Raw genomic sequence first — 13,674 nt, 5'->3', positions numbered from 1 at the left:
CGAGACCCCCCCACCTGAGGGGGTAGGATGAGCCATCAGGCTTAGCCAGGAGGGGAGACTGAGGCTGGCTTACACTGAGTCTCTCTGGCAAGGCCAGAGGATCCCCAGGGAGCTAAGGAGCAGCTCTGAGCCTTCACTACTCTTAACAAATGAAGGATGCTAAGTGGTGACTTCGCCCTGGAGTGCTTCACAGAACTCCTCGCAGGCCAGGTGACAGATCCTTTCCCACCTGTGGCTTTGCCTGGCTTCATCCTGTGAGTGGGAGGGAGGTTGGAGTTCTGCAAAGTTCCTTTAGCCAAATCCTGTGAACAAAGGGGGCCTTGTTCGGGGTTACACCGTCGGCTTTCGGGAGTTTACCCGCTGGGACGCTGCTGCTCAGCTCTTGCTCGAGTTAGCACTGCGTTTCTCTGTGTCTGTGGAGGTGGGCGTCTCAGGCAGGAACAGCCTCTGTGGGTCACTGTGCCTGAGGCCTGTGCCCAGCTCTGGTTACACCAGCTCATCCAGCCTGGGCAGATGCAGGTGCTGCAATAAGCCCAAAGGGTGCAGCAAGCTTGGTCACTGTATTTGGCCTGTCCATGGCCAGATGGACACTGGTCATTTCTAATATTTCCATATGGTGATCATCCTGAATCCCCAGGATTTGGGGGCTGGGAATGAGTGCCTCCCCACCTGCACCTGGAATTTCCTGAAAATTGCCAGTCCTGGCCAGTTTGGGACCAGGCTGGGTAGGAGTGGGACCTGGAGCCCACGAAGCTGTCCTGGAACTCACTCCTGAAGTTCTTCCCAGGAGGCAGCAGCGGCTCTGGGCCCCGAAAAGTGTGTTTGAAGAGCTGCTGTTTAGCTACACGTGATGTGCTTGTCCCTGGGAAGACTGTGGGAAATGTCCCTGGCCCGGGGACTGCGGCTCCCCGTGAGCAGAAGTTGGGCCCCATTCTGGGCCTCGTGAGCAGGGCAGCCTGGGCGCTCCCCGTGTGAGCGTGTGGCCGGGTCCTCTTCACTTGTGTCCCCTTCTGTTTCCCTCGACAGGGCAATTTGGTTTTGGTGCTGTGCCAGCAGTCTTGCGACAATGAGCTACTGGAACTCGGAGAGAAGGAGCTGTGTGCAGTACCGCAGGCACTTTCTGGTGGACAACAGTGTGTTTCATGGTGAGCTGGCCCTTGTGCTCGTGTCTGCGGGTCTTTCTTTGGGTTTCTGACAGCACTTTTATTCTAGCATTCTAGATGCAAATATGGGATCATTGTTGGATTGAACCAGCGCCGAGTTGGCTTGTCCGTGGTTAATTACCCAGAAAGTCCCGCGGTGCGCACCATCCCTGCATGCTGCAGTGGGCCCCGGCTCAGCCGGGGGGTTGCCACCCTTACCTGTTGGGGCCGTTTCTCTAGCACCTTCCCCCCTCGACCACACCGCTGCCTCTGGAGTCTCTTTCTGATGTTTGGGGCCATTTTTGCTAGGCCCACGGTGTGTGTTCAGGTAACATTTGTGGATTATCAGTCAGTGCTTATTTTCAGTGGTGTTGTGCCTTCCAAATTCACACGTGAAGCAGTGCCAATGGCCACCTGTTTGAGACTAATTACACAAAGTCCACTCCTTTTTATTGATGTCCTTTGGGGCTTCATCTATAGGCAAGGCATGATGCTACACACTCTAATCCCAGTTGCTCAGGAGGCTGAGGCAGGAGGATCTCAAGTTTGAGGCCAGCCTGGGCAATTTAGTGAGACCCTGTTTCAAAAAAAAATGTATATATGAAAATAAAAAGGTCTGGGTCTGGGGATATAGCTCAGTGATAGAGTACCCCTGGGTGCCATCCCCAATAGCAGAGGGAGAGAAAGCCTAATCTATCTGTGTTTCGGGCCACAGGTTAAAGCAGGGCAGATCAGTTTACAGTACTCTCCACTGTCAGGGGTCACTGCAGCCGTGAGTCAGGGAGTGACCGGTATCAGTCGTTTTCCTGGCACAGAGGACTCGCCTTTCCCATGCCGAGGTCTGTTTGTTTGGTGGTGTACATGCGGGGATAAGCTCTGTCAATCTGCTCTCAGGATAGCCTCGGTGACATTTATTTGAGAGTCAGAGATTGATGTGGCGCATGAGTGTTTGGAGCAATCACCAGGAGCCCGTGGAACTGCAGAGGGGGGACAGGAGGGAGTGCCGTCTGCCAAGCCCAGAATCCAGGCTGCTTCCAACTCTCTGCGGTTGGGTTTCCCTCCCAATTTGGTACAGATTTAATGTGTCTTATTGCTTTAAATCAAGCCTCAGGTCACAAAGGCGACTGATTCACGTATCTAATTTGGCGCTTTAGTGTTTATGGTGCTTTTCAACTTTTTTCTCATCACCCGTTACAGGACCTTCCAGGCAAGGTGGTCTCACGTCACAGGTAGAGAAAGGGGAGCAGGGGACGAGGCTGCTAGCTACCCTCAGGCTGAAACAGACGCTGCTGCCTCGTGATTCCAGGCCGGCGCCCTTGGCGTTGCCAGGGTGAAGCCCTTACAGGAGGCTGGGGCGCTGCCACCTGGCGCCTGGCAGTGGGCTCTGCTTGCCTCGCTCTGAGCTCCGTCCGGGTGCCGCTGGTGGCTTTCTGTCTGCCTCAGGGCCGTCGTGGGGTATTCCGAGTTAGAACTTCCCTATTCCTTCATTTAAGAGGCGATTCTCGGTATTGCCCAAGCTGACCCTGGACCCCGGGCCAGGAATCCTCCTGCCCCGGCCTCCTGGGTAGCCAGGGCTACAGGCACGCCCCACCACGCCACGCTCACTTTATTTGGATTGAAAAAGAGTAAGTACCATTGTTGAAGAATTATGAAAGTTAGAAGAACTAGCTTTATTTGCGCAATTTTTATTTTATGCCAGTTTCAAAAACATTCAGATTTACATGTCTTAATTCATTATTATTTTTATTATTTAAATGCCTTTATCCAGAGATTTCAATGGCTGTAATTTGAGAACAACTTTAATGTGTTTTTCACAGTTGCGTTCCAGTTAGTGTATTACTAGATTGCAGAACTTCACGTGAAGGCCTTGTGAATATTGATACCTGAGCCTTTCCAACCAATGTCTTTGCAAGTCCTTCTTCATCCCATTTGATCATTTTATGGGTGGAGGAACTGAAGCGTGGGGAGATCTGAAATTCCTGCTCTGGTCTGCCTGACTCCCAGACTGCTTTCCTCTCCTTTTTTTTTGGTACTTGGGTGGAGCTCAGGGCTGCTTAACACTGAGCTACAGCCCCAGCCCTTTTATTTTTTATTTTGAGACAGGGTCTTGTTGGGTTGCTGGGCTGGTCTTGAGCCTGTGAGCCTCCTGCCTCAGCTGGGATTTGCTGGGATTACAGGCCACGCCACCGCCCCTGACCCCACTGCTATTTTCTTTCAGGCTGTCTTTCCTCTTTAGTGAAGAAATTAATACTGGACTGTGGCACCTGCTTGTCATCCCAGAGACTTTGGAGGCCAAGCCTGCAGGATTGCAGGCTCCAGGCCAGCCTGGGCACCTTGGTGAGACCCTGCCTCAAGACAGAAAATAAAAAGGGCTTGGAATGTAGCTAAGTGGTAGAGCAGGCCTGGGTTCAATCCCCAGGACCACAGAAACAAAAACCAAAAGCAACAACAAAAAACCAACCAAGGGCTGGGGATAGGGCTCAGTTGGTAGAGTGCTTGCCTTGTAAGCACAAAGCCCTGGGTTCTAATCCCCAGCACTGCAAAAAAAAAAGAAAAAAAAAGAAAAAAGAAAAACCAACCAAGACAGAATTCACACTGGGGGTTAGGCTGTGTTGAGCTGGATTTCCTGTGTCATTAACTAGCAGTGTCTGAACTGAAACAAATTACATAATCAGCTCTCTCCTCTGTGAAACAAACACGTTGGTGGCAGTGAGTTTTGAGCTTCTCCTAGTTCATCTCTGATTCCCTGAGGTGTTCTGAGCACCTTTCACTAAACACAGGGCACACCAGGGGGCAGCAGAGCACTTCAAATGGGAAGCGTTGCTTTTCACGTTCAAGAATTCCTTTTGAAAGGATTTAGAGAGCATTAAATCTGCTCAAGATTAAAAGATCAGATCCAGTTAGAATTATGATCTATTCATTTATCACACAGCAGCTTTAAGTTTTCTGACAATATCCAATACCGTTTAGACTTTCTGAGCCCAAGCAGGTGTGGTAATTCAGGAGAGACTGCTGTCCGCCCTCCTCTACCTCTGCAGAGCGTTTGTCCTGTGAAGGTGGAGCTTATGGAACATGGACAGTTGTCACGGTCTTGTTAGATTTTGTGTTAAAGGAGCTGTTGTGATTATATCCTTGCTGAGGATTCCAGAACATTTCTGAGGCAAGAGAGGGGACAGGACATGTCACTTCTCTTGGAGGGGCTTCTGCAGCAGGAGGCGAGCATCCTGACCCCACTCTTGATTTCCTAAACTGACTTCTTATTTATGTTGGTGCCTCTCCTTACAGCAGCACGACCCCTTCCGTTATAAACAGAAAGGAGTCCTTTCCCTTCAAGATCAGGCCTTTGGGCACGTGCAGACCTGGTGTCTGCACACCAGGACTGTGCTAGGCAGGTCCTCTTCTAACATGTACCCTGAGCAGTGTTCCCAGGAGAGAAGAGTGACATTGAAGTCAGCCCTCTAGGGTAAAAGGGTCAATAAGAGTAAGAACAAGAATGTAATGTCTGTGTACTGTTCATAAAGCATATTCCTAGCCTCATTTTCAGAGTAAAGAGGTGGTATATTCTCACTGGAAACAATTTAGAATATTACAGCCCAAAGAGAGACTGTTAAACCCTCTGTGGAGTCTGCCTCACCGTGTTTCTAAGGCAGGGCAGGGTCTCTGATAAGGCTGGCAGAGGCCTGCTGGCCGGAGAGATGAGCTGGTGAATTGGCTTCGTTCTGTGTTCAGTGAGAGAGGAACCCTGGTAGGAATTAGGAATCTTCGCACTTCCACTGTCTGCCTTTTGCCTGGATTTTTAGGGACCCTGTTGAATCTGAAGGGATTTGCACCTGTCAAAGAAACTAATTGCTGGTTTTTTTTTCCCCCTGCTTAGCTTTTGTTTTGCTGATGTGATCGTAATAGAGAAAAAAAACCCGAGCAAAGAATATTTGGTGCAGTATAAACCTTGCCTCAGAGGCGTGTACTGTTCATGAATTGTTCTGATTGAAGGTTGCGTGCTCCCTTAGCTGTTTCTCTTGATGGTAGATGAACTGTAATATATACATATATATGTATTTTTTTCTGAGCTGGGATGTAGTCTTGATTCTTATACTAATAATCAGTGTACTTGCAATTAATATGTATGTCGTGCACCTAAGCTTTTGCAAACATTTGAGCACCTTAATAGCATATACTCGGAAGTGATGTAACTTCGTTTGTTTTCATGCACCACTGGTTACAATTGTGATGTTGGAAAACGTGTTAGTTGCTTTCCTCTAAGTTTATTATGGTATCATCCCAGCTTCTTGTTGACATTTGTCTTGTTGTTAACCGTGTTGTTATGTGAATGCATCTGAATGACGGCCACCAGTCTCTACTAGAAAACGTCCTGGACTGGATCGTGAGTGTCTACAACCTGGAGATGAAGTCACGAGTTCTGTGCTGAAATGTTTGCACAGTCTCTCTTTTCGGAAAGTTGCCTTGCATATACTTTGCCTCACGACCAACTTCTAATGAAACCAAGTGGTTTAGTTACTTTATTAAAGGGAATACTTTTTATTGAGCCAAGGAGGATTGTGCCAGATTCCAAAGTTTCCCCGTAGCATCAGCCTTTAGTTCTCTGTAGTCACACGTCAGGATGGCAATGTGAGAACGTGGGAGTGTGATAAGCGGGTAGGGTTTGTCTTTTTGCATTACAAACTTGGTAGTTAATGCGGCACTGGCCAAAAATAAAAAATCTCCATTTCTCTTTGTGGAGATGTAGGGTGTGTGTGTGTGTGTGTGTGTGTGTGTGTGTAGGGCTGGTCATCACTTACCTGGTGATGGAGAGACTGGTAGCCAGGGCAGACACACAAGCTTTGAGGACACACATGAGTGTATTCAAGGGAAGATGGAGAAGTCCCCCTCACTGGGAGAAGAGAGAGGAGGAGACCTGGTCCTGCCTGGTAAACAGAAAAGGAGCATGAAATTATGCACACGTGAGTTAGAGTCCCAACTGGTTTAGGCCAGTTCATTAGCCAGTGACAACCCCGGCAGCCTGGCAGCTTTAGGGCTTGGGCCTTTACTAGGTTTTACACTAGAGTAGCATTTCGTTACTGAGTGAGAGCCTTGCGTTGCCCAACAGTAACTTCATGAGCATCTTCTTCTAGATCTAGAAAATTCCTATGCACATAGAAGTCCTATTCATGCTCTGATGGTTGGGGTTTTGTGAGCATCAATAAGATCTTAAGTATTATCCGTGGACTCTCCATGAGGATCATCGCAGGGAGGAGATTTCAAGGGAGAGTTCAGAGAAATGGTTAAAAGGGAAGGAAGAAATGAAACAGCCCTGTTATGGTTTGGATGTGAGGCGTGCCCCAAAAGTGAGAGGTTCAGAGGGGAATTGATTGGGTTGTGAGAGCCTTAACCTAATCAGTGAATTGATCCCTGATGGGATTAATTGAGTGGTCACTGGAGGCAGGTGGGGTGTGGCTGGAGGAGCTGGGGGTTGGGGGCGTGACTTTGGGGTACCTATTTGTATCTGACAAGTGGAGTCTCTCTGCTTCCTGATCACCATGTGAGCTGCTTCCCTGCCCCACACTCTTCTGCCACGATGTCCTGTCTCACCTCATGCACCGAGGAATGGAGTGGCCTTCTATGGACTGAGACCTCTGAAACCCTGAGCCCCTAAGTAAACATCTCCTCCTCTACAATTGTTCTTGTCAGGTCTTTTCGTCACAGCTGTGACAGGGCTGACTAAAACAAGCCCTGGGAGATAAAATGCACTTGAGGATGTTAAATTTCCTGAGTTTCAATGGCAGTAATTCTGGAGGCAGCCTTGCTGGGTAGGTTCCTTTCTTAGCCCTGCCCTCAAGTGGCCCCAGGCCCAACAGTGGCCACCAAGGCAGGAAGCATGTGGGGCAGGTGTCCTTTCCCAGTCTCGGGAGGCATGGCCTGACCCAGGCTGGCTACCCTTGGGTGCCGTTGGGTGTGTTCTTCCCCTTGGGACTGGGTTTTCCACATCAGCAGAATGATTGGCATTAGCACAAATGGCCTCTAAGCCCCTTCCTAAGTGCTGAAATTTTAAGAAGTGTTTGTTCTCTTCTTCCTCTGCTCACCCTACATTTTAACAGAGGACCTTTGGAGAATTTGCTGTGATTTAAATGTCCACATTTACTTATACACGCTTCTTCCCCATTGGAGGCAAATTGCCCGGTTCACTCAGGCCTTACAGAAGCGGACCCTCATGATGGCACCACAGAATACAGCGCAGCACAGCCACCACACACGACAGCCGCAGCAAAGCCAGAACGGGACATTATGTCTAGCTTGGGACAAAGGCAATAACCTTTCCAACGACCTGGCTGAAACCTCCGTGTTCTGCCATCTGTTGGGAACGCATGCTCTTCCTTGGTATTTTGGAGATGTAGTGCATTCTTGATGAAAATCTCAATGGAGTGCTGTTTATCTTTCAAAATTTTAAGTTCATTCCTTTTGTTCTTTGTCATTCTCTGGGACTGACGTTCCATTTATTGAGCATTTTAAACTTGGGATGGGATATATGCAAGATTCTTGTCTTTTCTGCCAGTGAATGCTCCTTAAAGTTCTCTGGCTACTTTGGGTTATTGAGGTCCAGTCCATTCTGAAAACTGTGATCTGAAACTCAGCACCCCTCCCCGGGCAGGAGCTGGCGGTGGGTGCTGAGGGAGGGGCTGCTGCTCCTTCCCCCAAGAGGAATTCAAGGCCCCGCTTCCTCGAGGGACAGAGATGCAGGGGCACAGGTCTCCATGTCACCTGGGCACCTGCTGGCAGGTCACTGGTGGTGAGGTGCCAGCCTTTGCCATTTGTGGGCGTGGTTCATACCGAGGACCTGCTGAGTCCCCAACCTCGCCTCTTCTGTTCCCTGTTCCCTGTTCCCTCTGGCCAGTGCGGGGCGGAGGCTCTGGGGCACCTGAGCTGCCCCTGCCTTTCTCTCAGTGCCTGGTCCTCCTGCAGAGCTCTGGACCACCCAGGCTGCAGGGATGGAGGCCCCCTCCTCTCCCAGACCCCCGACTGCAGTCTCTTCTCACACTGTCATTGGGGGCTGCCCCAAGCCTCCACCTTGTGAAGCCTCCCAGGCACCCTTCCGTGCTCTCCCCTGCTTGTCTCTGGGATGAGCCGTGTGTGCCCATTCTCACTCCTCAGGGTGCCCGGATGTGGCCACGCGATGGTGTTCAGTCTGTGATTTTGGGTGGATGGAATCTCCCTCACCTCTCGACGGCTCTCGGTGGACTCCAGAGCCAGCTCTGGAGGCAGGGCCCTGTCGGCTAGCATTTCAGGTGAGGGTGGCTTCATGTCCCCAGAGGTGTCCTTCACTGTGCTGCTTCTTGCAAGACAGTGTAGCTGGATTGATCAGAACCGAGCAGTGGTCCCGTCTATGAAAATCCTGTTGAGCTGCCCTGGCTTCTTTTCCAAATCAGGAATCCGATGCTGTGAGGGCACTTGGCTTGGGAACGGCACCTCTTCTGATCCCTCTGTCCTGCTTTCCATGTCACATTCTGTCATGACAGAGGGGGTGAAGTCTCCGCAGGGTGTTTGCAAAATGGCAAAGTGGAGGTCTGGATGCGGGGGCAGCCCAGGCGGGCAAGCAGCGCTGACGTCGTTCTTCAGCGCTTGAGCCTGCGTCGTGGGACGGAGAGGCCGGGCCGGCTTTCTCACTGGCCTCTGCAACCCGGGCGGAGGGCGGTCAAACAGAAAAGCTCTTGAGTGTTTTATTTCCTTTTGCTTGGAAATACCGATTTTCTAATGACTCCATTAGAAAGAAGAAATAATGTGTTTAATAGAGTCAACTTCTCCTTCAGATTTGCAGACTTCTCACGTTTCAAGTGTCTTCTTAATGAGCATGATTTCTCCGCAGACCTGTGTTAGGAATTTAAACCTTTGTTCCTGAAGCTGCATTTCCATACTTATAATGAATTCTCCTCCACTCTCTCGTTTTCCCAATTGTCTCTCCCACCTTGTGCCAGCCGTGTGCACAGAGATTGACAGGGGGACCAATATCTTCCTGCCAATAGATTCAAGACTCTTCCAGGGCAGCGTGATTATTTAATTAAGTTACACAAAAGCTCTGGGTTTCTTTCTTGGCCCAGGGTGGTAATTGCATTTGTAATCACGAATACCTCCTGTCTCCCCCATCATCTAAATAAAGATGAAAAGCTGCCGTTTGTCCCATCTGACTGTGGAGCTAGAAGTCATCCCAATAGGCCCGTGACATGTTTACTGTTGGGACTCGTTCCTTCTAGCAAGTGTGTTTGGTGTTATTACAAAATGTAAACTGTCGATTTCAAAGGACGAGTCAGAGCCCTGGCCCCACGGGAGGTGGCTTCCCCTGGCCCTGCATGCGCTGGGAACAGCAGTGTGCTTCCGGCTTAGCCCGACCCCCTGGCTGCACACGCTCCTGGTGTCCGATGCCCAGCTGCTCCACTGCTGTCCTCCGGGGCCCTGGGCTCAGCTCCCGGGCTTCCTGCAGGTCTTGCAGCCTGGTGGTGCCCTTGCCTCCTTCCTGGCACCCTAGCCTCTCAGCTGTGCAGTGCCTGCCCTCAAAGCCGTAGATCCTCAGTCCAGTCTGGCAGTCCCACCTTCAAGATTCCCTGCAGAGGAGCCTTTCCTGACTCCTAGACCAGGCAGGCTCCGGACTGCCTTCTCTCATCCTCTGTGACTGCCCGTGCACGTTGCTATCCTAACAAGACCATCAGGTGTGTGGCAGCTAGTTCCATTTCGGTCCCCCAAGTTCCAGGAGAGCAGAGACAGTTGTGACTGTGTGGCTGGAGGGCTAGAGAGAACCAACTGGCATCAGTATCTTGCCCTCTGCTGAGTCTGGGTCTCAGCTTGTGCGATGGAGTCCTTGATTCTCAGACTGCAGCCCTTCTTTCCTTCACGTGAAAGCCCAGGAAAGAAAACCCATAAGCCAGTTCTTCCCAAGGTGGAGAAGGAAAGGAAGGCCGCCTCTGAGAACCCAAGAGGGATCATCACAGACGCAGAATGCCTCAGAAGGAGTAAGGACAGGCCGATTTCTGTAAAAGAATTTCTTCGGCTTTTGAAATTCATTTAATGGTACCTCCTAGACTTTTTGTGTTGCTTATGAAGGTATGCATTTTATTCAGCTCTGAAGCTGGAGGTTTCCCTCACTAAAATAGCACTGTTCGTAAAAGCTGCTTAATTGTGGTGTTTTGAATGCTATTAAAATTCTTTGCTGCTCCTGTCTGAACGTTTGCAGCTGCAGAAGGGAGTGTTGTCTGGTGGGTTATTCTTACTGCAGACAGCTAGACGAGACCTGCGCCAGAGCCCAGGCAGCACCAGCTTTCTCAGTGAGAGAGGAGCAAGGGAGGCCTGGGGGACCCCTGAGAGTGATCAAGCCGCAGAGGGCCTCTTCGAAAGTGAAGGAGAGGGCCAGGCATGGTGGTGCACACCTGTAATCCCAGTGACTCGGGAGGCCGAGGCTGGAGGATGGCAGGTTTGAGGCTGGCCTTGGCAATTTAGTGAGGTCCTAAGCAATTTAGGTAGACCCTTACTCAAAATGCAAACAAAAAAGACTGGGGAGGTAGCCCAGTGGTTAAGCGCCCCTGGGTTCAATCCCTGATGCAAACAAACAACCAATCAACCAAAAACAAGGGATGCACTCTTATTTCAGCTTTGTAACCAAAACGTAGCCAGCATGTAGGCCTTTCACCTCAGGACCTCGAGCAGCAGGAGAGTCCTTCCCAATTCCACCTCACAGGTGGCAAAACTGCTGAGAAATTAGCACCTACCCGGGCAGGGTAAGAGGAGAACCTGTGAAACTTTTCTTCCAATTCTGTTTTGCCGGTATGCGTCTCTTGGTATGTGACGGCCAGTTTTTCTTAACTAGATGGAGAGGGTAATGGCTTATGCCCAATTAGAAGGAAGAAGAGCGAGGACATTTATTATTTAGCATCTGGCCAACTTGAAATTGAACATTGGTGCGTATCTGCAAATGACCGTTCTTTGAAACCGCGCCAGCGGCAGGATTTCGTGGCCTAATGTTTTCAAGCTAAGTGGAAGCTTGTCTCCAGATGTGGAGCTTGGTGATTAATTAATGCTTTAAGCCAGGGCTGCCCGTTGATGTCAGCTGGTGGGGCACGGTCCCTGTGTCCCAGTCCAGGGGTTTTGTTCTTATTGGTCTGGGTGTGGCTAGGGGACAGGGAAAGTTCCTAGAAGTTCCCAGGTGATGCCAGTGGGCAGCCAGGTCAGTGCTGGCTGGCGGAAATCCCCAGACTTGAGGTGACCAACACGTATCATCTCACAGAGCTTTGAATTTATGCATCCGGCAGTGCCGATGGCTTGTTTCGTACTGAGTCCTGAGAATGTGTGAAGGGGTGCGTATCCGTTAGGCGATGCGAAGATCAGTCTTTGAGCCTCCAGTGACCTCAGGGTGTTAGCCATGGTCTCTGGGAAGTTTCTCACTGCAGACAACAGAGCGCGTGCTGATAGTGTTTGCATCAATCTTCAGAGGGGACCTCACGGTTCACAATGGGGTAATTTAAAGAATTGAGACAGAAACAAATAGGAAATGTAGGAATTGGGAGAAGAGTGCCATCATTTGGCACTATCAGACATGACCTTGGGTGTATTTATAGGCTGTGCTTGTCCACTCTGAAAGCCTGAGCAGTAGCCAGAGCCTTGGGGAGCCTCACACGTTTTTTGTTAGCCTGTGGAGACGTTTGGTCTGTCTCTGTCCTGGTACCTGTGGACAGCTGAGCCTCAGGGTCCTGCTATTCCTGCCCTGGAAGCCTCAGCATCATGACGGAGAGATCAACCCTTCTCAGATCACTCTCCTTTGCTTGGTATCTTCCTCTTTGCATATGGGATCTTTTGTGGGACCCAAAGAGGCATGTGGGGCTGATGCTAAGGCAAACATGTTTAGATCTTGTGGGAGGAATCAGCGGCTGCCATGTTGAATATTCTTGGGTGCCTTTGGGAAACGTTAGGGTTGCTGCTGCATCAAGGTTATCATTGTGGCTGGCTGCTTTAGCAGCATTCTCCCTTTTAAATCTCCAACAAGATTATTTTAGAGATGAAACTCATAGAGGTAAACAGTTTGCTATCGATCACGTTTTTCAATTGTGACAAACCCAAGCTTTGTCAGACTCCAAAATCCAGTGTTTTTCCACCATGGTGACACAGCGATATGTCACATAAATTTATCTACTTTAAAGCTACTAAAGGAGTGAGGGTGGGTTTGTGTTTTAGGAGAGCTTCAAGATCCTTTGGAGGCTGCCAGAGTCCTGCCGAGAGGACACGTGGTGAGCTGCCCAGCACTGCACCAAGGCAAGCGGGCGCTGGCTCTGCACAAGTCCCGGGGCCTGTTAGGAATGCAGACTCTCAGCCCCACCGGGACCTCCTCAGTTGGAATCTGGTTTTAATAAGACCCAGGTGGTAAATTTGAGTGAGAACCTCTGGGCTTGGGTGTGAGTTCTCCTAAGTGAGGACTAGTTCCTATTCTCCAGGAAACAGAGGGAAAGGATGGGGTCAGAGGGAAGAGTCTGAGTGATTCAGTCCACGGTTGGCTGACCACACAGCTCTGGGCCTGAGGTGGGACAGAACATCATGGTGGAAGGGTGTGGCAGAGGAGAGCAGCTCAGGACATGGCAACCAGGAAGCAGAGAGAACTCTGCTCACCAGGGACAAAACATCAACCTCCAAGGCTTGCTTCCAGTGACCTACTACTCCGGCCACATGCTACCTGCCTGCAGTTAGCACCTAGTTAATCCATGCCAGTGGATTAATCCCCTGTGCTTGAAATACAGGAAGATGCAGTTGGAGAAAGCAGCAGCTTCCTGGCTGCAGTGACATGGGGTACATCAGAACCACTGAGGCTGTGAGCAGCTGTTCCATGAAGGGATCTGAGCAGAGCCCGAGGCTGGGCTTGAGGACATTGGTGACGCCTCTGGAGGCAGTGTGCGTGTACCTTCGTGCACCCTCTTCTTATGAACAAAGTCCTCAGCCTTCATCCCGTTTCTAATGATTTTCTCCCTGCCCCTTTCTGAATCTCTCATGAAGTCCTTCTCCTTTTGTAGATGAGAAGGCAAGTGACAGGTGCATATTGATACCAACCAGCTGGCAGAGTTAATTCTAAAAGCCACCGTTCTGCCATGCAAACCCAACTGGCCTTCATGATCTGAGCTAAGCACTATGAAATGCTAAGAGGATTTTCTGTGGAATAACTCCTGCAAATCTCTGTGCATCTGATGATCAGAACTGGTACTGGAATATTACATGAAAGTGTCTCAGGCCTTGTGCATTGGCTGGGTGACTGGGAAGTATTCTGTATGGAGCTGCTGCAGGCCTGACTATCCTGGGCATTGGGACCTGTCACCCAGGGCAGCAGGTTCCCTGAGGCTGGGCTCTCCCTGTTCGGCAGCATCGATACACAAAAAAAAGACTTCTTTTTAGCATCTTCATAGCTAATAAGTGATTATTAACTCTGAAGGAGCCAGGTGCTGACCTTTCTGGAGTCACATAATCCACGTAGCATTTAGATCCAGCCATCATCTCACTCCCTGGCAATTTATTATCT

At 50.1% G+C, this 13,674-nt stretch overlaps 1 protein-coding gene across 8 annotated transcripts in view; it reads left to right on the top strand.

Annotated features, from left to right (window-relative positions):
* Nucleotides 1-13,674, top strand: part of Plch1 (phospholipase C eta 1) — a 187,356-nt gene that overhangs the window by 26,445 nt on the left and 147,237 nt on the right. For 6 of the 8 annotated variants that reach the window (XM_047564925.1, XM_047564928.1, XM_047564927.1 and 3 more), the window contains exon 2: nucleotides 1,027-1,145. The exons of the other annotated variants lie outside the window; for them this stretch is intronic. In XM_047564925.1, coding sequence (XP_047420881.1) covers nucleotides 1,067-1,145 — 79 coding nt within the window. In that variant the 5' untranslated portion in view covers nucleotides 1,027-1,066. The remainder of the gene's footprint in view (nucleotides 1-1,026; nucleotides 1,146-13,674) is intronic. 8 annotated transcript variants of the gene reach the window in all.

Source organism: Sciurus carolinensis, chromosome 9 (assembly GCF_902686445.1).
Source record: "Sciurus carolinensis chromosome 9, mSciCar1.2, whole genome shotgun sequence".
NCBI lineage: Eukaryota > Metazoa > Chordata > Mammalia > Rodentia > Sciuridae > Sciurus > Sciurus carolinensis.
Note: the sequence above shows the minus strand (reverse complement) of the source record. Positions and strands in the feature narration are given on the sequence as shown.